Source organism: Chionomys nivalis, chromosome X, assembly GCF_950005125.1.
Source record: "Chionomys nivalis chromosome X, mChiNiv1.1, whole genome shotgun sequence".
Lineage (NCBI taxonomy): Eukaryota > Metazoa > Chordata > Mammalia > Rodentia > Cricetidae > Chionomys > Chionomys nivalis.
In genome coordinates, this window is record NC_080112.1 from 37,519,579 (window position 1) to 37,546,107 (window position 26,529).

General features: G+C 37.8%; 2 protein-coding genes across 4 annotated transcripts in view; one reads left to right on the forward strand and one right to left on the reverse strand.

Annotated features, from left to right (window-relative positions):
- The window catches only part of Jade3 (jade family PHD finger 3), a 144,777-nt gene that overhangs the window by 43,694 nt on the left and 74,554 nt on the right, over positions 1-26,529 (forward strand). The window lies entirely within an intron of this gene.
- LOC130867751 (60S ribosomal protein L9-like) lies at positions 3,504-4,082 on the reverse strand. Its single transcript, XM_057759903.1, has one exon. It carries the CDS (start codon positions 4,080-4,082, stop codon positions 3,504-3,506), a length of 579 nt encoding a protein of 192 aa, XP_057615886.1.

A 26,529-nucleotide genomic window follows, 5' to 3' on the forward strand; every position in this document is an offset into this window, starting at 1 on the left:
CATTGATGTTCTAGTTAACTGATTGTTGCAGATGCCATTATCTCTGGTCTGGGAAAAATCTTATAATTGCCTTGGCCTTAGATAGTATGAGACCACTTCACGTTTGTGGTCTCATCTTTGACCAAGTGTTTTACCATTCCATGATCATAGCATTAGTTATCATCTTCCTTATTTGATCCTAGTAAAGGTCTCTACTTTGTAAGTTTAGCTTGTATCTAAATTAACTCACTAATAGTAATCACAGATAATCAATAATTGTCTTCTGAGTTCTACCAGTTAACTATGTTATATCACTAGTTAGAAAAGTAGTTGGTACCTGTGGTTTTATTAAGTAGGTTGGATTCAGTTGAGCAGTTTTGCTATTCTCAGGTAATCCCCATTATGCCTATGATCAACTACAGTAAAGCAGGAAGCTGCTTCAAAGGTAGGGTATCTGACAATTGGGACAGAAATAAAGGATAGGAACTCTAGGCTATCTGTTATTCATTCATCTAACAGCAACTAGCCCTGACTTGTTTATAGTGTCTAGGAAGGTTTATAAGTATGAGAAGCAGAAAGGCTTCTTGAGGCCTAGACTTAGAACTTACACTGTACCTCTGTTATATTCTCTCTAACCAAGTCAGAAGGTAATATAGAATCAAAGTGCTGTAAAGTCACCTTGGTAAGACACCAATAAAAGAAAATGTAGAGCTGGATATGATGATATAATACTATGATCATACCACTTGTGCAGTTGAGGCAGGATGATTAGGAATTCAAGGCCAGATTTGGCTATATGAGACCCTGTCTCATGCCCTCCTCCAAAAAAATAAGAGGGAAAGAAGAAGAAAAGGCAGGTTAGCTTTATTATCCTCCTCAGCTGCCTAAGTGCTGATGTTATAAGTGTATGTTACTACACCCCAATCTCTCTTGATTCTTCTTTTTTGGTGTGTGTGGGGGTCGAGACAGGGTTTCTCTGTAACTTTGGAACCTGTCCTGATATTTGATCTGCAGACCAGACTGGCCTCACACTCATAGAGATCCGCCTGCCTCTGCCTTCTGAGTGCTGGGATTGAAGACTTGCACCACCACCACCCGGCCTCTCTATATTCTTAAAAGTTACTCCTATGACATATTTTATCTTTTTGTAGTTCTGGGAAAATAAAATCTCAGACATTGCACATGCATACTACTGCTAAGGTACATCATCTGTATTTTCATCAGAAATAAACAGGAAGGTATTAAATTTTTTTATGGTCAGGACCTCGATTACAGTCCTTTGTAAAACTTGCATGGTTACATACCTATATGTTCCTCTGTTTAGGTCAGAATAATAATTGTGGGTCCTTACTATAGATGATGTGAAAACCTTAACTGGGGGTATAAACATAGCTGCAAATTCTTGGTACTCCTGTCATCAAGACATAGGGCTTATATCCCTGACTTAAATCTGAATGAGTTTGTGATCTCTTAAGTACAATAGAGTAAGTTTACTTATGAGGCTAAGTCATAAAAGGTGATACAGCTACTGCCTTGTTAAGTTGAACAGTTTTGAGCTGTCATGTGAGAAGTCTACCTAGAGCTGGAACTGTAGTTCAATGATAGAGCACTTGGTTCTACATTTAATTCCTGGTACCACCAAATGTTTTGACCCATGGCCCCCCATGGTAGTTAATATTAATAATTTATTTGATCCGATTTTCAAGGAACTAGGAAAGAATAAGGTGGAAAGACCTACTCTGAATATAGTTAGTACAATCCCATGGGCTGAGTACTCTGATAGACTATAGGGGAAAGGAAAAAGCTTGTTAGCAAGTCACACACACCCCCAGCCATGTGTGTCTGTGTGTCCCTCTGTCTTTGTCTCTCTCTTTTTAGGTTTGTTACTGGCCTGCCCTTGGCATTTTCCTACTCCTACTCCTCAGCCCCTTTTTTTTGGATGCCTTGAATTTAATTTCTCTATCCTTCCAAACTCTTTGTCATGACTGATACCAAGAACCAAAATAAATCTTTCCACTCATCTTTTGCTCATAGCAATGAGAAAATGACTGATATACTACTGAGACCATAAAGGCCTCATATAAATGCCCTGATGATGGTTTCAGCCTGAGTACAGCTATCTTGGTCAGAGGTTCCGGATGAGTGAAGAACCCTTAGATGATTCCATCTGTTTGAATCTCCTCAGCTGAGAGATGCATTGTGAAGTTTTACACATAGAAAAAGCAATCCTTAGTTTCTTCGGATTTCCTCTCCCACAGGATTTAAGAGGTGAGAAAATGGTGACCTCTAAATTTTACAGTGTTTTTTTTTATACAATAATCAAAAAGTAAGCTGCATAAATGAATGGGCATGAGTGTATTCCAATACAAAATATTATGGACTCTGAAAAGGCAATTGAACAAAATTTTATGTGTTACAAATTATTCTTATTTGATTTTTTTTAACCATTTAACTGTAATCCAGAGGTGATAAGAAATAAATGAGCCAGAAAAATAAAAATGTAAAAGCTGAATATGGTGTCATATACATATAATCTCAACACTAGGGAGGTAGAGGCATTAGATTGACAAGTTTTTAGGCCAACTAGAGCTACACATTCAGACAGTATCTTTAAAAAAAAAAAAGGTTAAGCAGGGCAGTGGTGGTGGACTCAGGAGGCAGAGGCAAGCAGATCTCTTGTGAGTTCAAGGACAGCCTGACCTACAGAGCAAGTTCCAGGACTACACAGAGAAACCCTGTCTCAGGAAAAAATAAATAAATAAAAAGGTTGGGGAACTGGAAACAGATGGCTCAGCAGGTAAGAGCACTTGATACTCTTAGAGAGTACTCAACTTCCATTCCCAGCACCTATGTGGTGATTCAAAACTATCTGTAACTCCAGTTCCAGGAAATCCAATGTCCTCTGACCTCCCTAAGCACCAAGCATACACATAATATACAAACATACATGCAAATAAAGCACTCATACATACAAAAATATAAATCTTTTTTAAAATGGTTAGGCCATCTCCCACACAAAAAACAAACCGTTAACTCAAGTATGTATGCCAAGAAAACTCACAATTTCCTCTTTTTACTCTTTTTAAAAGATGTATTTGTTTATTGGCTTATTCATTCGTGTATTTAGAGTCTGTGTGTGTACACCATGTGATATTTGCCTCCCTGAAATAGGCTTTTTGGTTGCATTCATTTTTCTGTTAATAAAGTAACTTAGTGTGTGTGTGTGTGTGTGTGTGTGTGTGTGTGTGTGTGTGTGTACACCACAGAGTTGTAGAGGTCAGAGGAAAGCTTGAGGTGCTCAGTTCTCTCCTTCCATCTCTATATGGGTCTCAAAGGTCAAATTCAGATTGTCAGGCTTAGCAGCAAATGTTTTTTTGCTTGTGTAACCTACCACTGACCCTCTTTTTCTATATCTTAGGAAGTTTCAAAATTTTTTTTATCAATACAAGTCTTTTATTGTCCCAAAAGACACCCCAAATCATATTAAAATTCAGGATCTTGTTTCTGGAACTGGTAACTTAGGTCTACTCATCAGCCTGATGCACTGTTCCCTTTTCAGACACATAGATACCATCCAAAAACTTCCTGATATCCTTGTTCTTAACTGTTGTGGCCTGCTGTATCAGAGCCGCCGAGTTTGAAACAAGTTCAGTATCATTTCCTTCAAGGATTAATTCATCCTTCTGGGCTTGAGAGACAGAACAAGCAACACCTGTCCTCATCTGAACCCTGTGGATGTATTTTTCACCCAAGAAATTTCGGATTTCAACCAAAGACCCATTCTCTTGAATAACGACATTGATGGGGAAGTGAGCATACACAGACCTCATCTTGTAGCGGAAGCCCAGCGTAACACCCTTGATCATGTTTTGAACGTGGCTGCAGATGGTTCTGACGGTGGCCAGTTCCTTCCTGTTGCCCCACCATTTGTCAACCCGGAGCCTCTTCTTCTTCTTCCCAAGAAGGCTCAGCTCTACATTGATGTGATTGAAGTCCCTCCGGAGGGTTCCTCTGGGGCCCTTCACAATGACTGTGCGCCCCTTCAGAGTGATGTCCACATTTTCTGGAATGTCGACCGTCTGATTCCTGAGAATGGTCTTCATTCTTGCAGTAGATGGGGCAAAGAGCGGTTTCAAAAATTAAAAAGTATTTTTGATGAAGGATCTTGAAAAGATAGTTTGAGCATGTAAATCATGGGAGTAAGAACACAGGTTTAGCATTGTTTGACATAAAACTGGGGCAGAGTATGGAGAGGGATCACACTAGAAATAGATGCTGCTTAATTGTGGCGGGTCATGTTGGCCTTGACAAGGATATTAGTAAAGGCCTTAGGAACAAAGGACACCTATTAAAGTCTTAGAACAAAGCAATGCGATCCAATTTTTATTTTAGATAAGTCTCTATAGCAGTTAGGAAGAGGATAAATTTGAAGACAATTACAGTCAGTTAGGAAGCTACTGTTGTATTCTAGGTTTGAAGGACTGTCCTAAACTTAGAAAATAATTTCTGAGATGGGGAAGGAATGTTGATTTAGAAGATTATTTTAGCAATTGACATGCTAAGATTTAATGATTGATAAGATGTTACAGAGTGAGGTAAAGAAAAAACAAACTTTTCTAATTTTTTTAGCTAAAGAGAATGTTACTGAGACTACAGGAAAAGAGAAAGAGACAGTAGAGATAGTCACGTCAATGTTGGTCATCTTTTATATTAATATATTTGGTTGGCAGGACTTTTTTATTTTCTGATTTTATTTTCTTCTATTATTTAATTTTTTCCCAATGTTTTTCTTTTATTTATATATATATATATATTGGTTGTATAAAATAAAGGGTTTCATTATGGCATTTTCATGCATGCTTTTCTATTCTTAACCCTTATTTTTCTTTTCTACTGTTCTTCCTTTCTCCCAAATCTCAAACTTTACAAAATGCTCCAGAGTGGAAAGAGAGAAAAGATGCTGTTTCTGAAGCCTCAAGAATGTAAGGCACTCCAGGAAACTACCATCATTTATAAAATAGTCAGATTGTTAGATGATAATATAGGAAACCAGAACAAAGCTTTTAGAAGCCAAAGGAGTTGTTTCAAGAGGGATGTAACACACAGACAAGGGTTGGGAAACATGCAAATAGGTGACCTGTTTAAGATGTCTGTCATAGAAGCCAAGCAAAGACAGACTATAAGTGAAAAAGAAGACATAGGTTGTAGACTATTTTTCAAACATTTTCAAGTAAAGGGAAAGAAAGCAATTGAGTATTACTTATAGAAAAACGAACTATAGACAGATACAAATATTTGTATTAGTTACTTTATTCATGGCTGTAACATCATAGTGTTCCATGTAACATACATGGAAGCAGTGGCAGTAGCAGCTGTTGACTGAAGCAGCAGGAGCATAAAACAATAGATCATATGCAGTCTGGAAACACAGAGAGATAAATCACACCAGTTTACAGGATGGTGTGGCTCATGTTCAAGATGATCTTTCCATCTTTACCTGGAAACGCCCTCACTAATGTATCCAGAGGTATATGTTCTAAGGTAATTCTAATAACCATTAAGATTAAAGATTAACAAGTCCTCTCCTTGTCAACTTGATACCGAACTATCACTTTAAACACTAATATTTCACTTTTGGCCCTTAAAGTCTCAGGTTCATCTCATATGGCAAAATATATCTAATCCATCTTCAAAAGTCCCCTTAAAAGTCTTAACAAAACATTGTTGAGACATCTAAGTACAGAGTTTTAACTAAAACAAACAAAACAAATCACTTTCAGTGTACAATGACACAACCTTAGTGCAAGCCTCGATGCCCCTTCCATCTTATATTTTGCATATGTGTAAACCACTCCCATTCCAAATGGGAGAACTTGAGGTATAACAAGGAAAAATTGGCCAAAAGTAAGACTGAAACTCATCAGGACAACATCAGATCCTGTAGCTCCATATCTAACATCTGGAACTTGTGATCATGTGGGCTCCAATGGGCTTGGGAAGCCCTGCCCCTCCAGTTCTTCTCCCTGTAGCACATGTAATTTATCTATTGGGATAACGCCACTTTTTGCCTTCAGCTATCCTTGGTGCATGTTTCATGATCTTTGCATCTCTAGCATTCTATGGTCTGCATTGCAATTTGGGCCTCAGTATTTTTCTACAGTGACTTCTCACGGTCTCCTTGATTGGAATCTTACTCTTTCACATGCGTCATAGCCTCATCAGTTTTGGAAACTTCCATGACCTCTACACTCTTGTATTTTGTATGACTGCAAAAATCAGTATCATGTGGTTTATGCTGCCAAATTCTGTTGCCAGATCATGATATAGTCTGGCCCCTACGTACAACAGTTGTAATGGACTCTATACAAAATCTTGGCTGCTGAAATAGGGAAGGCACTTCACAGGAAGTTGTTTTTGAACCAAGAACCCACCTCAGTGGCATTTTCAACTCACCTCTCTCATTCCATTGAATTTGCATTTCTACATGTTGGAGCATTTGGTGGATGGAGTCCTAAGACTTCAGAGTACCTATTCTATAATCCCGATACAAAAGTGTGAGGTTTCTTTTTAAAGGTTCATTTCTCTAAACACACCTTGTCTATGACTTGAAACTTGTTCATGCTTCTCACTAAATTGCTTGCTTTTTATAGATCACTGCTCTCTTAATAGTGCTAAGATCAATAAAGTAACCATATCATTGCCTAGATGTTAAATTGGCCTGAAATTTCCTCCACCAAACATCTTAGCCCATCATTTTTTTAAATTTAGTCTCAGTCAAGTTTTGAGGTAGTGAACAGAATGCAACCAGATTTTTTTCCCCAGAATGTAACAAGAATGACCGTTAGCTCAAGTTTTCAGTAGAGTCCTTGTTTTCTTCTGAAATCTCTTGAAGTAGGCTTTCACTATGCATTTCTCTTGGCATTTTGGTCTCCTAGATTCCCACCATAATGGCCCATTAAGTTCTGTTCACATTATTCTAGGGGTTTTTGTAGCTCATAACTCTAAACTCTTGTACATTCTCCCTACAAACCAGTTTAAAAGGCACATGAACCACATAGTCATGTTTATTATAGCAACACCACCACTCCAGGTACCAGTGTTCTGTATAACTTCCCTTGTTGCTATGACAAAGTACCTGATAGAAAACAACTTAAGAAAGTTTATTTTTACTCTCAACTTGTGGATACATTATACCATTGAACACATGAGCGTGAGGTGATTAGTTATAGTACCTGGTAATTCATTAAGAAGAGAAAGATGAATTCTGGATCACCAGCATTTTTTTTTACATTTAATTATATATTTATCATCATCATCATCGTGTGTGTATGTGTGTGTGTGTATTGCGGGCACATGCATGCCATGGTATGCATGTAGAGGTTAGAGGACAGCTTTGACTTGTTTCTCTCCTACCATGAGTTTCAAAAATCAAACTCAGGTCACCAGGCTAGTACAACAAATGTTTTGACCCATTAAAGGCATCTTACTGGCCCTCTATCCTTTTTCCCTTTTTATTCAGCCTGGGCCCACAGCCCCTGGGATAGTGCTGCCCATATTAATGGTGGGTCTTCTTCAGCTAAGCTCTCACGAGTTCCCAGGAGTATATCTTTTAAGTCATTCTAAATTTAGTAAAGCTGACAATGAAGATAAGCTATCAAATTAGTATATATGCAAAGTTTGGAAGTTAAAAGACAAGCTTTCTGTACATATGAAATAATTCCTTCATTTAGAGCTGTTGAAAATTTAAAGTAGACTGCTGTTTAGGTAGGAAGCCATTAGAGTAGTTGAGTAAAAGATATCTTTTGGCCAACTGTATAGAAAGATAATTAATGCTTTTATTCAATTCTCAATAATTTCCTCAATGTTGCTTTTTTTGGCATTTTTGTCTTACTGGCTTTTGTTTTGATTTTTGTTTTTGTGGGTCTTTTTAAAAGGGAAAAAGAACTTAAAGCTGGTTGAATAGGGAAATGGGAAAGAGCTGAGAAGACTTGGGGAAGGGTTAAAACATGATCAAATATATCGTATGGAAAAAAAGAGAAAAAGTACTATATATTAGTTATTTTTCTCATTGAAAAAAAATACCTGACAATAAGCAACTTAAGGATGCATTTATTTGTGGTCACAGTTTGAAGGAGATAGGCCATCGTGGCCTGGAAGTCACGATGTCAGCTACTTGAGGCTTGCAGTCACATTGCATTGGCAGCCAGGAAACAGAACTAACCCAATCTAGAAACTCCTTCACAAACATTCCCTGAGGTTTGTCTTCTAGCTGTTTCTAGATTCTGTCAAGTTGATAGCATTAACCATCACACGTGGCAGATGAATGGATTTTCTTTTTCTCGGCACCATGAACTATCTTCCATGCTCTAGGCTCACAAGCACTTTTGACAAGGTTTTACTTTCCACAAATTGTACCTCAACAATGAGTTTCTTTTTCAGAATTTTTAGCATTTTCTTTCTGTCCATATTTCTTATAAAATGCTGTTCTGAAATAACTAAAATAGAACTGAAAAGACAGCATATAGAGGAATATCCTTTTCATTTTCTTTGCCTATTCTAATCTGGATATCCTTTTTAGTGTGTGTATAACTTTATTTTCCTTTGTTTTTGTTTCTTTCTTTCTTTCTTTCTTTCTTTTTTTTTTTTTTTTTTTTTTTTTTGGTTTTTCGAGACAGGGTTTCTCTGTGGTTTTGGAGCCTGTACTGGAACTAGCTCTTGTAGACCAGGCTGGTCTCGAACTCACAGAGATCCGCCTGCCTCTGCCTCCCGAGTGCTGGGATTAAAGGCGTGCGCCACCACCGCCCGGCTGTTTCTTTTTTTTTTTTTTAAATGAAGCGGTAATTAGGATCCATTCATGCTCTCTACTCTGCATCTTGGATCTTTTAGTGATTGCTTATATAAGTGTTTAAAGCCATTTTAGGTCCCAGACATGGTGGCTCACACCTGTAATATCAGCTATCAGCACTTGGGACGAATGCAGGAGAATTGCTGTGAATTCAAGGCCAACCTGGACTATATAGTGAATTCCAGAGCAGCCTGGGCTACAAAGTAAAACAGTCTCAAAAACAAAACAAAACTCAGAATAATGTTTCTGTTTGGTTTCAGATGACTCAGGTATTTTCTATTTGCCTGTATACAAATCTAGTTTCCTAGGTGTACTGGAGTAAACAGAAAAAAATGACCAAACTCAACTAATTCTCAGAAAGCCACATTTTCGTCAGTCTTTTCAACTTTTTTGTTAATCGTTTCTTTTCTATAACTAACAAGTAGTATAACAAACTGATTAAAGTTTTAATTGGTCTCAAAAGTTACACATCTTGAATTTAATCTGTTAACCTTTTGAAATGCTAATAAATAGAAAAATGGCTAAAATTCAGGCAGGAACACTGAAAAAGTGCAAGTACTGGAAAAAACAGCTCCCTGTAACCAAAGTAATGGGATACCAGATATGATGAATACTTAATCATTTGTAGAAAAATAGATACATCCTTAGTGCTAACCAATTTGCCTTATTACTTGGCCTACAGATAGATAATCATCCATAGAGCTACCTCCAAACTTTTATTTTTATTATTTTATTTTTATTAATTAGTTTATTGTTTAATTATTTTTATTTATTATTATACTTTCTATTTTATTTATTGCCCTTTTTGCTCTAGGAGAGTGCAGTAAATAAAATCTTTTAAGATTGTAAATTATATTAACTTTCTCTTTTTTCAAATTAATGCCTTACAGATGTGGTAGGAAAATGAATAATCTATACATTTGTCATATGGTTATTCTTATAACAGTTCATATTTTATTCTGAAAAAAATAATTTGGCTTTCTCAGAGAGGCAGCCTGCCTCCCTCCCTCTCTCTCTCCCTCTCTCTCTCCCTCTCTCTCTCTCTCTCTCTCTCTCTCTCTCTCTCTCCCCCTCCCTCCCTCTCCCTCTCTCTCTCCCCCTCCCTTTCCCTCCCTCTTTCTCTCTCTCTTTCTCTCTCCCTCTCCTTCTCTCCCCCCCACTTCTCCCCTTCTCCTTCCCCTCTATAACACCAAATAAATGTCCAATTCCAAAAAAAAATTGGAAGCACAGGACTTTGAGAAAATAAATTTAGACAGGAGCTAAAAAGAATGAAGATGTGCAAACTTCCAGGTATAGACTGGATGAAGTATACTTGTTACACTCTTCAATCTATTCTCATTCAATATAATGTTATAGATAGATTTTAAAGATATCAGTAGAAAAAGATAAAACCAGAAGCCAAGAATGGTAATGAATACCTATAATTCCTGTTCTCAAGAGACAGAATGTTGTAAGTTCAAGACAGCCATGCTTTTTCTTAATAAAAAAAGAAAAGCTAACTATAATGACATGGAAATACAATGTACCAAAATTGTAGAATGTAACTTAAATCAATGCTGAGAGTAAAATTCATAGCACTGAGTGTGTATACAATGAAAAGATGAAAGACTAAAAATATCTTAAATTCCCAGTTTAAGAAATGAGAAAAAGAAGAGTAAAATAAACCTAAAACAAGAATAAGCAAGGTTATATTAAAGGAGTCATTGTTATTTAAATTAGAAGTTTCTAACACTGAAAAGATATTCTTTTTTATAATTAATTTTATTTATTCATTTTTTTAACATACTAATCCTAGTTCCCTCTCCCTCCTCTCCTCTTGCTCCCTACCTCCCGCCACTCCACCTGCCATCTGCTCCACAGAGAGGGTAATGTCTCTCCTGGGAAGTCAACTAAGTCTGTCCCATGGCCTCTTTGAGGCAGGACCAAGTCTCATCCCCATGCCTAGGCTCTGCATAAAGAATGGGTTTCACAAAGTCAATTCATGCATTAGAGTTAGATTGTGATCCCACTGCCAGTGACCCTATATACTGCCCAAGCGACACCACTGTCACCTGTATTCAGGGGGCATAGTTCGATCTTATGCAGGTTCCTCATTTGTTAGTCTGGAGTCAGTGATCTCCAACTAGCTCAAGTCAGCTGATTCTGTCAGTTTCTCCATCATGATCTTGACATCCTTGCATATATTATCACTCTTCCATCCCTTCATTTGTACTCCAGAAGCTCGGCTCAGTGATTATTTGTAGATCTCTGCATCTGCTTCCACTTTTTCTGGAAGAGGGTTCTGGCTTCTCTGGGTTGTGGACTGTAGAATGGTTATCTTTTGCTTTTATGTCTGATATCCACTTACGAGTGAGTACATACTATATTTGTCATTTTGGGTCTGAGTTACCTCACTCAGGATTTTTTTTTTCTAGTTCCATTTATTTGCCTGCAAATTTAAAGATGTCATTGTATTTTACCACTGAGTAGTACTCCATTGTGTACATGTACCACATTTTCTTTATCCATTCTTTGGTGGTTTCCAGGTTCTGGCAGTTAGGAATGATGCTGCTGTGAACACAACTGAGCAAATGTCCTTGTGGTGTGACTGTGTATCCTTTGGGTGTATGCCCCAAAGTTGTACTGCTGGGTCTTGAGGTAGATTGATTCCCAGTTTTCTGAGAAATCACTATACTGATTTCTACAGTACAAGTTTGCATTCCTACCAGCAATGGAGGTGTGTTCTCCTTATTATACATCCTCTCCAGCATAAGCTATCATCAGTGTATTTGATCTTAGCAATTCTGACAGGTGTAAGATTGTATCTCACAGTTGTTTTGATTTGCATTTTCCTGATGAGTTAAGGATATACAGCATTTCCTTAAGTGTATATCCATTTGAGATTCTTCTTTTGAGAATTCTGTTTAGATCTGTACCCCATTTTAAAATTGGATTATTTGGTATTTTGATGTCTAATTTCTTGAGTTCTTTATATATTTTGGAGATCAATACTCTGTCTGATGTGGGGTTGGTGAAGATCTTTTCCCATTCAGTAGGCTGCCTTTTTTTGTTTGTTTGTTTGTTTGTTTGTTTGTTTTTGGTTTTGGTTTTTCGAGACAGGGTTTCTCTGTGGTTTTGGAGCCTGTCCTGGAACTAGCTCTTGTAGACCAGGCTGGTCTCGAACTCACAGAGATCCGCCTGCCTCTGCCTCCCGAGTGCTGGGATTAAAGGTGTGCGCCACCACCGCCCGGCGTAGGCTGCCTTTTTGTCTTACTGTGTCCTTTACTTTATAGAAGCTTCTCAATTTCAGGAGGTTCCATTTATTTATTTTTGCTCTCAGTTTCTGTACTACTGGTATTATATTTAGGAAGTGGTCTCCTGTGCCAATGCGTTTAAGGCTTCCTACTTTCTCTTCTATCAGATTCAGTGTGGCTGGATTTATATTGAGGTCTTTTATCCATTTGGACTTGAGTTTTGTGCATGGGGATAGATATGGATCTATTTGCATTCTTCTACATGTTGACATCCAGTTATGCGAGCACCATTTGTTGAAGATAATTTCTTTTCCCATTTTACAATTTTGGCTTCTTTGTCAACAATCAATTGTTCATAGGTGTGTGGATTAATATCAGGGTCTTCGATTTGATTCTGTTGATCCACCTGTCTGTTTTTATGTCAATACCAAGCTGTTTTCATTACTATGGCTCTATATTAGAGCTTGGAGTCAGGGATGGTTATGCCTCCAGATGTTCTTTTATTGTAGAGGGTTGTTTTGGCTATCCTGGGCTTTTTGTTTCTCCATATGAAATTTAGTATTGTTCTTTCAAGAAGAATTGTGCTGAGATTTTGATGGGTATTGCATTGAATCTGTAGATTGCTTTTGGTAAGATTTCAGTTTTTACTCTGTTAATCCTACCTATCCATGAGCATGGAAGATTTTCCATTTTCTGATATCCTTTAAATTTTGTTGAAGACTTAAAGTTCTTGTCATGTAGGTCTTTCCATTATTTTGGTTAGAATTATCCCAAGATATTTTATGTTGTTTGTGGCTATTGTGAAATGTGATGTTTCTCTGATTTCTTTCTCAGTCTGTTTATCATCGGTATATAGGAGGGATTCTGATTTTTTGAATTAATTTTATATTCTGCCATACTACTGAAGGTATTTATCAGCTGTAGAAGTTCCCTGGTAGAATTTCTGGGGGTCACATATGTATACTATCATATCATCAGCAAATGGCAAAAGTTTGACTTTGAAGAGAGATTCTGATATGGGATTTTTGTAAGGTCATAGAAGATTTTTGTGTGTAATAGGAACTTAGGGCTTCTGCTGTGAAGGCAAAATTTTCTTAAGTTTTAAGTTGACATTAACATGATTCTGAGACTCTTTGTATTTCAACCCTTCTCTTTTGTGGTACTCTTCAAGTTAGTCCTGGCTTGTATGATAACTTTCATCTTTCATTGTCCTTTTGCCTCTCTGACTCAATATGAGCTTTACAACAAACCCTCTTCATTACACACACACACACACACACACACACACACACACGTCTTGATAGATTTTGAGGATTAACTCTGAAAACCCACTCTCATTACCTTGATGTGTGACAGTTTTTTAGGCTGTAATCACCCAAGTCATAGTAACTGTGTTTTGTAATCCTGAACTTATTACTCTGGCTTACAAAATTTCTTAGATTTTCCATTTAAAGCTCATAATATACTTTCTAAGACAAGGCTATGATTTTCAATTTTTTAAAATGAATTTTCTGAACAATAAATGGCAAAATATATAAATATTAAAATTGTTCACTGAACTCTTCTGAAGGATTTTAACCCACCCTTTCCAAAATCATGACTTACTTCTAGAATGACTCTCAAATATTTAACTACCATCCTCGTCTTTCCTGATTTTGATATACATAATCATATAAAAATACAAACCATTTAAAATAATATAAAAAAACAGTAATATAGGGGATTAGAGGAAAAATCACATAGGGGTTGGAGAGGTGGCTCAGCAGTTAAGAGCACTGCTTGCTCTTGCAGCGAGCCTAAGTTTAGTTCTCAGCGTAGTCATAGTAGTTCATAACCATGCATAACTCCAGTTCCAGGGAATCTCTTGCTACCATTTTCTGACCTCCATGGGCACCAGCCGTGCTCATGTTATGATACATACATGCAAGAAAAAATTCATACATACAAAATAAATCTTAAAAATTTATTAAATGATCACATCCTTAAAGCAGCTTTACAATATGCAGAGTACAGTAGTAGCTTAAAAATATATATGGAAAGAAAGGCTTTGTGCACTTGTATTATTTATATATGAAGAGCTACAATCATTTTTCCTCTACAAAAATTAGCAATCTAGGTCAAGTGTGATAGTCCACACCTGTTATCTCAGCACTCATGAGGCTGAGGTAAGAAAATCTGGAATTTGAGTCAAATCTGAGGTGCATATAATGAGACTCTAGCTTCAGAAAAAGGTACTGTGGAGGTAGAGACAAGAATCAGGAGTTCAAGGCCAATCTTGGCAACATAATAAGTTATATGAAACACTCAAAATGGGTTATATGAAACACTCATAACACTCATGAGTTATATGAAACACTCATAATGGGTTATATGAAACACTCAAAACAACAAAAAATAAAAAGCAATGTTAATTCATTCAAGTACATTATTTTCATTGCACTTAATATGGTATTATATTTGAAACTGAGCAGGAAAACACAGAGCTGTTAACATTTTTTAAATATTAATGGTTTTGAAGTATAATCAAATAGAATCAGCAAATTTCTGATCACATAAGTTCTATTTTTAATGATAAACTATTTTTAATGCTCATTGAATGATGCATTGAAGTATAAGTAGTTAGTAGATCTTTTCTATATTTATAAATGACTTCATCTTCCTTGAATTCTACTGTGCCAATAGGGGAGAGTGACTGAAGACCCACAGTGGGGATGCTATCATAGTCTCAAGTCTCACAAGTTTTCAGCCAATACTGCAGCTGAAGGAAGGAGAGCTTTCTTAAAGATGTTTGCAACTGCATTGGTGCCTTTGATGTTAATATTCAGAATTTATCTATGATACGACTTTTTTCATCAGGTTGAATCCCTAGTTCAATTAATTCATGCCCCTGGAATTTGAATTCTGCATGATGGCCAGAGGAGGTAGTCAACATCTAGAATCACAGTTAAAGTGGATTTCTTTACCAAGAGCTACAGTAACTGTGCAGAGTTCTTGGCCTGTGGGTAATTTAGCATGTCTGCATGAGCATTAGCTGGCACTTCAGTGCAGGTCAAACTGATTAGTGAGTCAGAATTCCTAAGTAACTTGGGCTTCTGTATTCATAATCCTCTTGTTCTAAACTAAAATATTTTGTTAACTTTAAGTTATCTTAGCTTTACTGATAAATAACTTAAAATGCCATATGATTTCTCTATTTTAAGTGTACAATGCCATAGGGGATGGCATATTTCCACATTTGTGAAATCATTAACATTATCCATATTTTGTTTTTGTTTTTATTGAGCTATATATTTTTATCTGCTCCCCTCCTTTCCCTTCCTCTCCCCTTCTACCCTCCCCCATGGTCCTCTTGCTCCCACTTTACTCAGTAGATTAGAAAATACATCAGATTATTCCAGTTTTTTGTATCTGTTGAAGTTTACTTTGTTGCCTAGTATGTGGTCAATTTTTGAGAATGTTCCATGAGGTGCTGAGAAGAAGGTATATTCTTTTATGTTTGAATGGAATGTTTTATAAATGTCGGTTAAGTCCACTTGAGTTATAACATCTGTTAGTTCCCTTATTTCTCTGTTAATTTTCTGCCTGACAGACCTGTCCAGTGTTAAGAGTGAGGTGTTTAAGTCTCCCACTATTAGTGTGTTGGATTTAATGTGTAATTTAAGTTTTAGAAGTGTTTCTTTTCCATATGAGGGTGCCCTTGTATTTGGGGCATAGATATTTAGTATTGGGATTTCCTCTTGATTTATTTTTCCTGTGACTAATATGAAATGTCCATCCTTGTCTTTTTTTGATTGATTTTAGTTTGAAGTCTATTTTGTTAGATATTAGGATAGCTATACTAGCTTGTTTCTTAGGTCCATTTGATTGGAAATTTTTTTCCCAACCCTTTACTCTGAGGCCATGTCTGTCTTTGAGGTTGCAGTGTATTTCTTGTATGCAGCAGAAGGATGGATTCTGTTTTCATATCCAATCTGTTAGCCTGTGTCTTTTTTTTTTTTTTTTTTCGAGACAGGGTTTCTCCGTAGCTTTTTGGTTCCTGTCCTGGAACTAGCTCTTGTAGACCAGGCTAGCCTCGAACTCACAGAGATCTGCCTGCCTCTGCCTCCTGAGTGCTGGGATTAAAGGCGTGTGCCACCACTGCCCGGCAGCCTGTGTCTTTTTTATAGGTGAGTTGAGTCCGTTTATATTAAGCGATATTAATGATCAGTGATTGCTAGCTCCTATTATTTTGGTTTTATTTGTTTGTGATGTTATTGTGTGTGTTTTTCCCTTTGGGATTTGCTGCTGTGAGATCATCAGTTGTCTGTGTTTTTGTGGATGTAGCCAACTTCCTTTGGTTGGAGTTTTCCTTCTAGTACTTTGTTTACGGCTGGATTTGTGGCTTGGTCTTGGTTAAATCTGGTTCTGTCATGGAATGTCTTGTTTGTCTGTGGTGATTGAAAGTTTTGCTAGGATGCCAGTCTGGGCTGGCATCCGTGTTCTTTTAATGTCTGCATAATGTTTGACCATGACCTTCTGACTTTTATTGTTTCCATTGAGAAGTCAGGTGTAATTCTTATAAGTCTGCCTTTATATGCTAGTTGGCCTTTTTCCTTTGCAGGTCTTTCTTTATTCTGTATGTTAAGTGTTTTGATTATTATGTGGCAAGGGAACTTGGGTTTTTTTTTATCCTGTCTATTTGGTATTCTGTAAGCTCTTGTATCTTCATATGCATGTATTTCTTTAGGTTGGGAAAGTTCCCTTGTATTATTTTGTTGAATAAATTTTCTGTGTCTTTGAGCTGAAGTTTTTCTATACCTATCATTTTTAGGTTTGGTCTTTTCATGGTGTCCCATATTCTCTGAATATTTTGTGTTAAGCTTTTTTTAGACTTAATGTTTTCTTTGACTGATGAGTCTATTTCCTGTATCATATCTTCAGCTCTTGAGATTCTCTCTTCCGTCTCTTGTATTCTGCTGTTCATGCTTGCATTTGTGGTTCCCGATTGTTTTTTTCATAATTTCTGTTTCTATAATTCCCTCAGTTTGTGTTTTCTTTATTGTCTCTATTTCAGTTTTCAAGTCTTGAATGGTTTCTTTCATCTGTTTGATTGCTTTTTCTTGGTTTTCTTTGAGGGATTTGTTGATGTCTTCTAATTTTTTGTTTGTCGTTTCCTCCATTTCTTTGAGGGAATTTCTCATTCCTCTTTAAGGGCCTTAAACATTCTCTGAAAGTTATTTTTTAGGTCATTTTCTTCTGCTTCAACTATATTTGGTTGTTCAAGTATTACTGTTGCAGGGCCACCAGCTTCTATTGGTGTTGTGTTGCTCTTTGTGGTGCTGTGTGCTCTTACCTTGTCTACCCACCTTTTCCTCTGATTGGTGTACTTGGCTGTATCTCTGGTGATCAGTCTTCTTGGTAACAGTAGATCCAAGGCTCAAATGGTTGCTTCTGGTGGTGCAGTCAGGGCCACGGTTTCAGTCACCCCTGAGGTGTTCCTGGACATCCCTCAGCACTCCCTGTGGCCTGCTCCCACGTTGCTTGTTTGTTTGGGGCCGCTTCCCCTGAGGTTGCTGCTTTGGGTCTGCTCCAACAGAAGTCGCTGACTTAGGCATGCTCTGGTGGTGGAGGTCACACTGGCTCCTGGTTGCAAGTTACTGATTCACATCTGGTTCTGCAGAGGTCTCTGGCTCAGCCTACTCCCTCAGTGGTGGCTCCTTTGTACCTGTTCCTTTGGAGGTTGTTGCTCAGGCCTGCTCTAGCGGAGGTCATCTTCATCATCCATATTTTATAATTTTTCTATCTCCCCACAATTGAGCCTTTTATCATTTACAGTTAGTCCACATTCTTACCCCAGTCTACTTACATCATGTCTCTATAGATTTATCTATTTTGGGCAGTTCTTATAGATGAGATCATATGACTATTCTCTTCCCTTGTCTTGAGTGTTGTGATTATGGTAGCATACTATGATGAGAAACCTGTTTTTCACTTTTTTTTTTACTACATATGTCAGTATTTGTTCCTTTAAATTATGAGGTAGTCTATAGTATGAATTTGCCACAGATATTTTTATTTATTTGTTGAAAAACATCACAGTCGTTTCAAGTTTTTAAGTTATTATGAATAAAACTGCCATAAATACTTGTGTGAACATAAGTTTTAATTTTTCTGGGATATTTGCCTAGGACTATAATTGCTGAATTTTCTAGTATTTAAATGCTTACCTTTTCAAGAAATGACCAAATTATTTTCTAGAGTACCTGTACTGTTTGAGTCCCACTAGCAAAATATGAATTGTACTTTTTCCACATCTTCTCTAGTGTTTGAAATTTTTACTATTTTTTTTTAATTTCAGCCATTCTAATAAATGTATAAAGACCTCTTACTGTAGTTTTAACTTATATTTCCCTAATAGCTAATATAACATCTTTTTATATGCTTACTTGCCATTGGCCCTTTTGGCAAAGTATCTGTTCATCTCATAATTGAATCATTTAGTTCCCTACAATTGAGTTTGATGATTTCTTTAAATATTTTAAAAATATACCCACTGTCAGATACACATTTTGTAGTAAATATTTAAATGTTATATACATACAAATGTGTTTTGACTATTCTATTTTGTAGCTTGGTTTACTTCTGTATTTTGTTTCTCTTTTTGTTTGTTTTTCAGACATGGTTTCACTAGGCTGCTCAGAGCAAAAGCTTTTATTTTGTGCTCAAAGACAATTTTTTCTTTGGTAAATTATACTTTGAAATTCTAAGAATTCTTAATCTGTGGATTCTGTGCTTAGTCCTACATCTCTGATTTTTTTCTCCTATGGTTTTCTTTTTTTAAAAAAATATTTATTTATTATGTATACAATATTCTATCTGGCATATATGCCTGCAGGCCAGAGGAGGACACCAGACCTCATTACAGATGGTTGTGAGCCACCATGTGGTTGCTGGGAATTGAACTCCAGACCTTTGGAAGAACAGGCAATGCTCCTAACCGCTGAGCCATCTCTCCAGCCCCTCCTATGGTTTTCTTTTAAAAATTTATTTACAAATGTTAATTGGACAAAGTCATGAAGTTTTATTACATTTTCATTTGAGTATGTCATATACTTTGGCCATATTGACCCCCACTGCCCTCTTTTGTCCTCAGTTCTCTTTTCTGTTAGTCTTCTTTCTCTTCCGAAATAGAACCTCTTTTTCTTTCATGTCATACACATGTGTATGTGCATGTATGTGTACACACACACAGTATTTATTTCTCTTTCTGATCTGGCTTATTTCACTTAATATGATCTCCAGTTCTGTCCATTATCCTGCAAATGATGTAATTTCATTATTTATGGTTAAATAAAACTCCATTTGGTATTCATTTATCCATTAGTGGGTAACTAGACTGATTCTACATTTTGACTATTAAGAATAGTACCAAATAAACAGATGTGTAGGTGTATCTGTGTGGTGTGCTGATTTAGATTCCTTTGTGTATATTCCCAGGGCTGGTATAACTATATCATACAGTAGTTCTGATTTTAGTTTTTGAGGAACCTCCACACTAATTTCCATATTGCTGCACTAATGTACAATAGTGTATAGGAAAAGATTTCTTTGTTCCCCAACTTCCCACATTTTCACCAGCATTTGTCATTTCTTGATGATAACCGTTCTGACTACAGTGAGATAAAAATCTCAGTGGTGTGGATGAGTGGGTGGGTGGGTGTGTTGGTTGTTTTTTTAAGACAGGATTTATTTATTTATTTATTTATTTATTTTTTATTTTTTATTTATTAATTAAAGATTTCTGCCTCCTCCCCACCCCCACCTCCCATTTCCCTCCCCCTCCCCCGATGAAGTCCTCCTCCCTCCTCGGCCCACAGAGCAATCAGGGTTCCCTACCCTGTGGGAAGTCCAAGGACTACCCACCTCCATCCCAGTCTAGTAAGGTGAGCATCCAAACTGCCTAGGGTCCCACAAAGCCAGTACGTGCAGTAGGATCAAAAACCCATTGCCATTATTCTGGAGTTCTCAGTAGTCCTCATTGTCCGCTATGTTCAGCAAGTCCGGTTTTGTACCATGCTTTTTCAGACCCGGGCCAGCTGGCCTTGGTGAGTTCCCCATAGAACATCCAACTGTCTCAGTGTGTGGGTGCACCCCTCGGGGTCCTGAGTTCCTTGCTCCTGCTCTCTCTCCTGTTCCTGATTTGGACCTTGAGATTTCAGTCCGGTGCTCCAATGTGGGTCTCTGTCTCAGTATCCTTTCATCGCCTGATGAAGGTTAATATTCAGGAGGAAGCTTATGTGTTTTTCTTTGGGTTCCCCTTATTTAGCTTCTCTAGGATCACGAATTATAGGCTCAATGTCCTTTATTTATGGCTAGAAACCAAATATGAGTGAGTACATCCCCTGGTCCTCTTTTTGGGTCTGGCTTACCTCACTCAGGATAGTGTTTTCTATTTCCGTCCATTTGTATGCAAAATTCAAGAAGTCATTGTTTTTTACTGCTGATTAGCACTCTTAATATGTATATATTCCATACTTTCTTCATCCATTCTTCCGTTGCAGGGCATCTAGGTTGTTTCCAGGTTCTGGCTATTACAAACAATGCTGCTATGAACATAGTTGAGCATATACTTTTGTTGTATGATAGGGCATCTCTTGGGTATATTCCCAAGAGTGGTATTGCTGGGTCCAGGGGTAGGTTGATCCCGAATTTCCTGAGAAACCGCCATATTGCTTTCCAAAGTGGTTGCACAAGTTTGCATTCCCACCAGCAATGGATGAGTGTACCCCTTTCTCCACAACCTCTCCAGCAAAGGCTATCATTGGTGATTTTTATTTTAGCCATTCTGACAGGTGTAAGATGGTATCTTAAAGTTGTCTTGATTTGCATTTTCCTGATCGCTAAGGAAGTTGAACATGATCTTAAGTGACTTTTGGCCATTTGAACTTCTTCTGTTGAGAATTCTCTGTTCAGCTCAGTGCCCCATTTTATAATTGGGTTGATTAGCCTTTTACGGTCTAGTTTCTTGAGTTCTTTATATATTTTGGAGATCAGACCTTTGTCAGTTGCAGGGTTGGTGAAGATCTTCTCCCAGTCAGTGGGTTGCCTTTTTGTCTTAGTGACAGTGTCCTTTACTTTATAGAAGCTTCTCAGTCTCAGGAGGTCCCATTTATTCAATGTTGCCCTTAGTGTCTGTGCTGCTGGGGTTATACGTAGGAAGTGGTCTCCTGTGCCCATGTGTTGTAGAGTACTTCCCACTTTCTCTTCAATCAGGTTCAGTGTGTTCGGACTGATATTAAGGTCTTTAATCCATTTGGACTTGAGTTTTGTGCATGGTGATAGATATGGATCTATTTTCATTCTTCTACAGATTGACATCCAGTTTTCCAGCACAATTTGTTGAAGATGCTCTCTTTTTTCCCCTTGTATACTTTTAGCTCCTTTATCGAAAATGAGGTGTTCATAGGTTTGTGGGTTAAAGTCTGGGTCTTCTATTCGATTCCATTGGTCGACTTCTCTGTTTTTATGCCAGTACCAAGCTGTTTTCAATACAGTAGCTCTGTAATAGAGTTTGAAGTCAGGGATGGTAATGCCTCCAGACGTTCCTTTATTGTATAAGATTGTTTTGGCTATCCTGGGTTTTTTGTTTTTCCATATAAAGTTGATTATTGTCTTCTCCAGATCTGTGAAGAATTTTGATGGGACTTTGATGGGGATTGCATTGAATCTATAGATTGCTTTTGGTAGAATTGCCATTTTCACTATGTTGATCCTCCCAATCCAAGAGCAAGGGAGATCCTTCCATTTTCTGGTGTCCTCTTCAATTTCTTTCTTCAAAGACTTAAAGTTCTTGTCAAATAGATCTTTCACTTCCTTGGTCAGAGTTACCCCAAGATAGTTTATACTATTTGTGGCTATCATGAAAGGTGATACTTCTCTGATTTCCCTCTCTGCTTCCTTATCCTTAGTGTACAGGAAGGCAACTGATTTTTTGGAGTTGATCTTGTATCCTGCCACATTACTAAAGGTGTTTATCAGCTGTAGGAGTTCTTTGATAGAGTTCTTGGGGTCGCTTATGTATACTATCATATCATCTGGAAATAACGAAAGCTTAACTTCTTCCTTCCCAATACGAATCCCCTTGATCCCCTTTTGTTGTCTTATTGCTATTGCTAGAACTTCAAGCACTATATTGAAGAGGTATGGAGAGAGTGGACATCCTTGTCGTGTTCCTGATTTTAGTGGGTTGGCTTTGAGTTTTTCTCCGTTTAATTTAATGTTAGCTGTTGGCTTACTGTAAATAGCTTTTATTATATTTAGGTATGACCCTTGTATCCCTAATCTGTCCAAGACCTTTATCATAAAGGGGTGTTGAATTTTGTCGAATGCTTTTTCAGCATCTAATGAAATGATCATATTTTTTTTTTCAGTTTATTTATATGGTTGCTTACATTGATAGATTTGCGTATGTTGAACCAGCCCTGCATCTCTGGGATGAAGCCTATTTGATCATAATGGATAATTTTTCTAATGTGTTCTTGGATTTGGTTTGCCAGTATTTTATTGAGAATTTTTGCGTCGATGTTCATGAGTGATATAGGCCTGTAATTCTTTCTTGGTTGGTTCTTTGTGTGGTTTTGGTATCAGGGTAACTGTAGCTTCATAAAAGGAATTTGGCAATGACTCTTCTGTTTCTATATTGTGAAATACCTTAAGGAGTATAGGTATTAGCTCTTCTTGGAAGTTCTGGTAGAATTCTGCATTGAAGCCATCTGGTCCTGGGCTTTTTTTGGAAGGGAGATTTTGGATAACAGTTTCTAATTCTTCGCAACTAACAGGTCTATTTAGATCATTCACCTGGTCTTGGTTTAGATTTGGTATATGGTACTTATCTAAAAATATGTCCATTTCTTTTGCATTTTCCAGTTTTGTGGCATACAGGCTTTTGTAGTAAGATCTAATGATTCTCTGAATTTCCTCTGTGTCTGTGGTTATGTCTCCCTTTTCGTTTCTAATCTTATTTATTTGCGTGTTCTCTCTCTGTCGTTTAATTAGCTTGGATAGGGGTTTGTCGATCTTGTTGATTTTCTCCAAGAACCAACTTTTTGTTTCATTGATTCTTGGGACTCTTTTCTGTATTTCTATTTTGTTGATTTCTGCCCTCAGTTTGATTATTTCCAGTCTTCTACTCCTCCTGGGCGCATCTGCTTCTTTTTTTTCTAGAGCTTTCAGGTGTGCTGTTAAGTCCCCAATGTATGCTTTCTCCGTTTTCTTTAAGTGAGCACTTCGTGCTATGAACTTTCCTCTTAGCACTGCTTTCATCGTGTCCCATAGGTTTGAGTATGTTGTCTCTTTATTTTCATTAAATTCAAGGAAGACTTTAATTTCTTTCTTAATTTCTTCCTTGACCCAGGTGTGGTTCAGTAATTGACTGTTCAGTTTCCATGAGTTTGTCGGCTTTCTGGGGGTAACATTGTTGTTGCCTTCTAACTTTAATCCGTGATAATCTGCTAAGACACAGGTGGACACTGATATTTTTTTGTATCTGTGGAGGTTTCCTTTGTTTCCGAGTATGTGGTCAATTTTCAAGAAGGTTCCATGAGCTGCAGAGAAGAAGGTATAATCTTTCCTATTTGGGTGGAGTGTTCTATAGATGTCTGTTAAGTCCATTTGATTCATTACCTCCAATAATTCTCTTAATTCTCTGTCAGGTTTCTGTCTGATTGACCTGTCCATTGGTGAGAGAGGTGTGTTGAAATCTCCTACTACTAGTGTGTGTGGTTTGATGTCTGCCTTGAGTTTTAGTAATACTTCTTTTACATAAGTGGGTGCTTTTATATTAGGGGCATAGATATTCAGGATTGAGACTTCATCCTGATGAATTGTTCCTGTTATGAGTATAGAGAGAGTGTCTATCTCGATCTCTTCTGATTGATTTTAGTTTGAAGTCAGTTTTGTTAGAAATTAGTATGGCCACACTTGCTTTTTTCTTAGGACCATTTGCTTGAAAAACCTTTTCCCAACCCTTTACTCTGAGTAGATGCCTGTCTTTGTGGTTGAGATGTGTTTCTTGCAAACAGCAGAATGTTGGATCCTGTTTTCGTATCCAATCTCTTAGCCTGTGCCTTTTTATAGGTGAATTGAGACCATTATATTAAGTGATATTAATGACCAGTGGTTGTTTACTCCGGTTATTTTTATTGTTTTTGGTAGTAGAGTTTGTGTGTCTCCCTTCTTTGAGTTGTGCTGGTGAAGGGTCGCTAGATGCCTGGGTTATTGTAGGCAGTGTTGGCAATGTTGGATTCCTTGGGTTGTGATTTTCTTTCTATTACTTTCTGTAGGGCTGGATTTGTGGCTACGTATTGTTTAAATTTGTTCTTATCCTGGAATGTCTTGTTTTCTCCATTGATAGTGAACGATAGCTTGGCTGGGTATAGTAGTTTGGGTTTGCATCCATGGTCTCTTAGTTTCTGCAGTACCTCTATCCAGGACCTTCTGGCTTTCATGGTTTCCATAGAAAAGTCAGGTGTAAGTCTGATCGGTTTACCTTTATAAGTTACTTGCCCTTTTTCCTTTGCAGCTCTTAATATTCTTTCTGTAATCTGTATATTTTGTGTTTTGATTATTATATGGCAAGGGGATGTTTTTCTTTGATCCAGTCTGTTTGGTGTTCTGTATGCTTCTTGAATATTCAAAGGAATATCTTTCTTTATGTTGAGAAAATTTTCTTCCATAATTTTGTTAAAAATGTTTTCTGGGCCTTTGAGCTGTGACTCTTCTCCTTCTTCTATCACTATTATTCTTAGGTTTGGTCTTTTTATTGTGTCCCATATTTCCTGAATGTTTTGTGATGAGAATTTGTTGGCTTTGCTGCTTTCTTTGATCAGTGCGTTTATTTTCTCCATGGTGTCTTCAGAATCTAAGATTCTTCTATCTCTTGTATTCTATTGATTATGCTTGTTTCTGTTGTCTCTGCTCATTGACCTAGATTTTCCATATCCAGCTTGTCCTCAGTTTGTGTTTTCTTCCTTGCTTCCATTTCAGTTTTTAATTTTTGGACTCTTTCCATTACCTGTTTGATGGTTTTCCCTTGGTTTCCCAGGGTATCATTTACGTATTTACTCATTTCTTTAAACTTTTTGTTATACTTCTCATCCATTTCTATAAGGGCATTTTTTACATGTTGTTTAAGGGACTCTATTGCTTTCATAAAGTCAGTTTTTCCTCCTCTTCTGTGTTAGGATGTTCAAGTCCTTTTTTTGTAAGATCATTTGGTTCTGGTTTTTTCATGTTGTTTTTCAGATTGTTGGGTGAATTCTTGCCTTGGCGCCTGGCCATCTCCTCCTATCGAAGGATCTAATGGGTCTTTTAAAACAGGATCAGGTTTCCCTGCTTGCCAGGGGCCGCGCTTACAAAATGCCCTTGATCCTTTTCTTGGCTCCCGTTGCAGGCCAAGATCCCTCTCACCACTCAGAGGGGTCTTCAGGACCAGGACCAGGCTCCCCGTTTGCCAGGGACCTCGCCAACAAAAGGCCTACCCCTCTGCAGGCCAGTCACCAAAACAGAGAAACTCCTGCTTCCCTCTGCCCCGAGCTCCCGACCCAGCGCCCAAACAGGCTAAACTGGGTGATCCTGCGGCCCCGCGGAAAGGAGGGGAGTGAAGAAGGCCCTTGGGCGCAAGCTGGGATGGGTCAGGGAGAGAGAGGTCGCAGTAGAGGAGGAGCAGCCCCAGCAGAAGGTACCAGTCCTCACAGACTAACGGGAGGGGGGTCAAGGGGGTCAGGGAATGCCCCCACTCCGTTTCCTGTGTCCCACCTGGGGCCAAGAACACTCTCCCCACTCAGGAGGGTCTTCAGGGACAGGACCAGGCTCCCCGTTCGCCCGTGGACCTCGCCAATAAATGGCCTACCACTCTGCAGGCCAGACCCCAAAAAACCTACTTGATTTAATTGTAATGCGGCGATCAGCTCTCAGTGTGGGCTTCACTGTTTCATGCTTGGACTAACCCGCATCCGCTGCTCGGGCCTGTGCACCGCTGTCTCCACAGCTCAGGCCTGCGCGGGGCCGGTGTTAAGACAGGATTTATATAGCCCAGACTAGCCTCTGAACTTGCTTTTAGCTGAGGCTTGCCTTAAATTCCTCTTTGCCTGCCTCTACCTCCCAAATACTGATATGACATATGTACCACCACTTTCCAGTTTCAATATAGTATTAATTTGCATTTTCCTGATGGTTGCGAATGTTCAGTGTTTTTCACATATTTATTGGTCTTTTGTACTAATTTTAAGAAGTATATGTTTATTTTCCATTTACTGATTGAATTTTTTAGAGGGGTTGGTAGTTTATTATTATTTTTTAGATCTGTACATATATATACTAGGTCATGTATTTCATCTTTTTGAGTTTTGTTTTTGTTTCTTTTTTTTTTTGGTTTTTCGAGACAGGGTTTCTCTGTAGCTTTGGAGCCTGTCCTGGAACTAGCTCTTGTAGACC

Excerpts from the sequence above, each read along its gene's own strand:
- LOC130867751 (XM_057759903.1), bottom strand. The coding sequence starts at position 4,082 with ATGAAGACCATTCTCAGGAATCAGACGGTCGACATTCCAGAAAATGTG.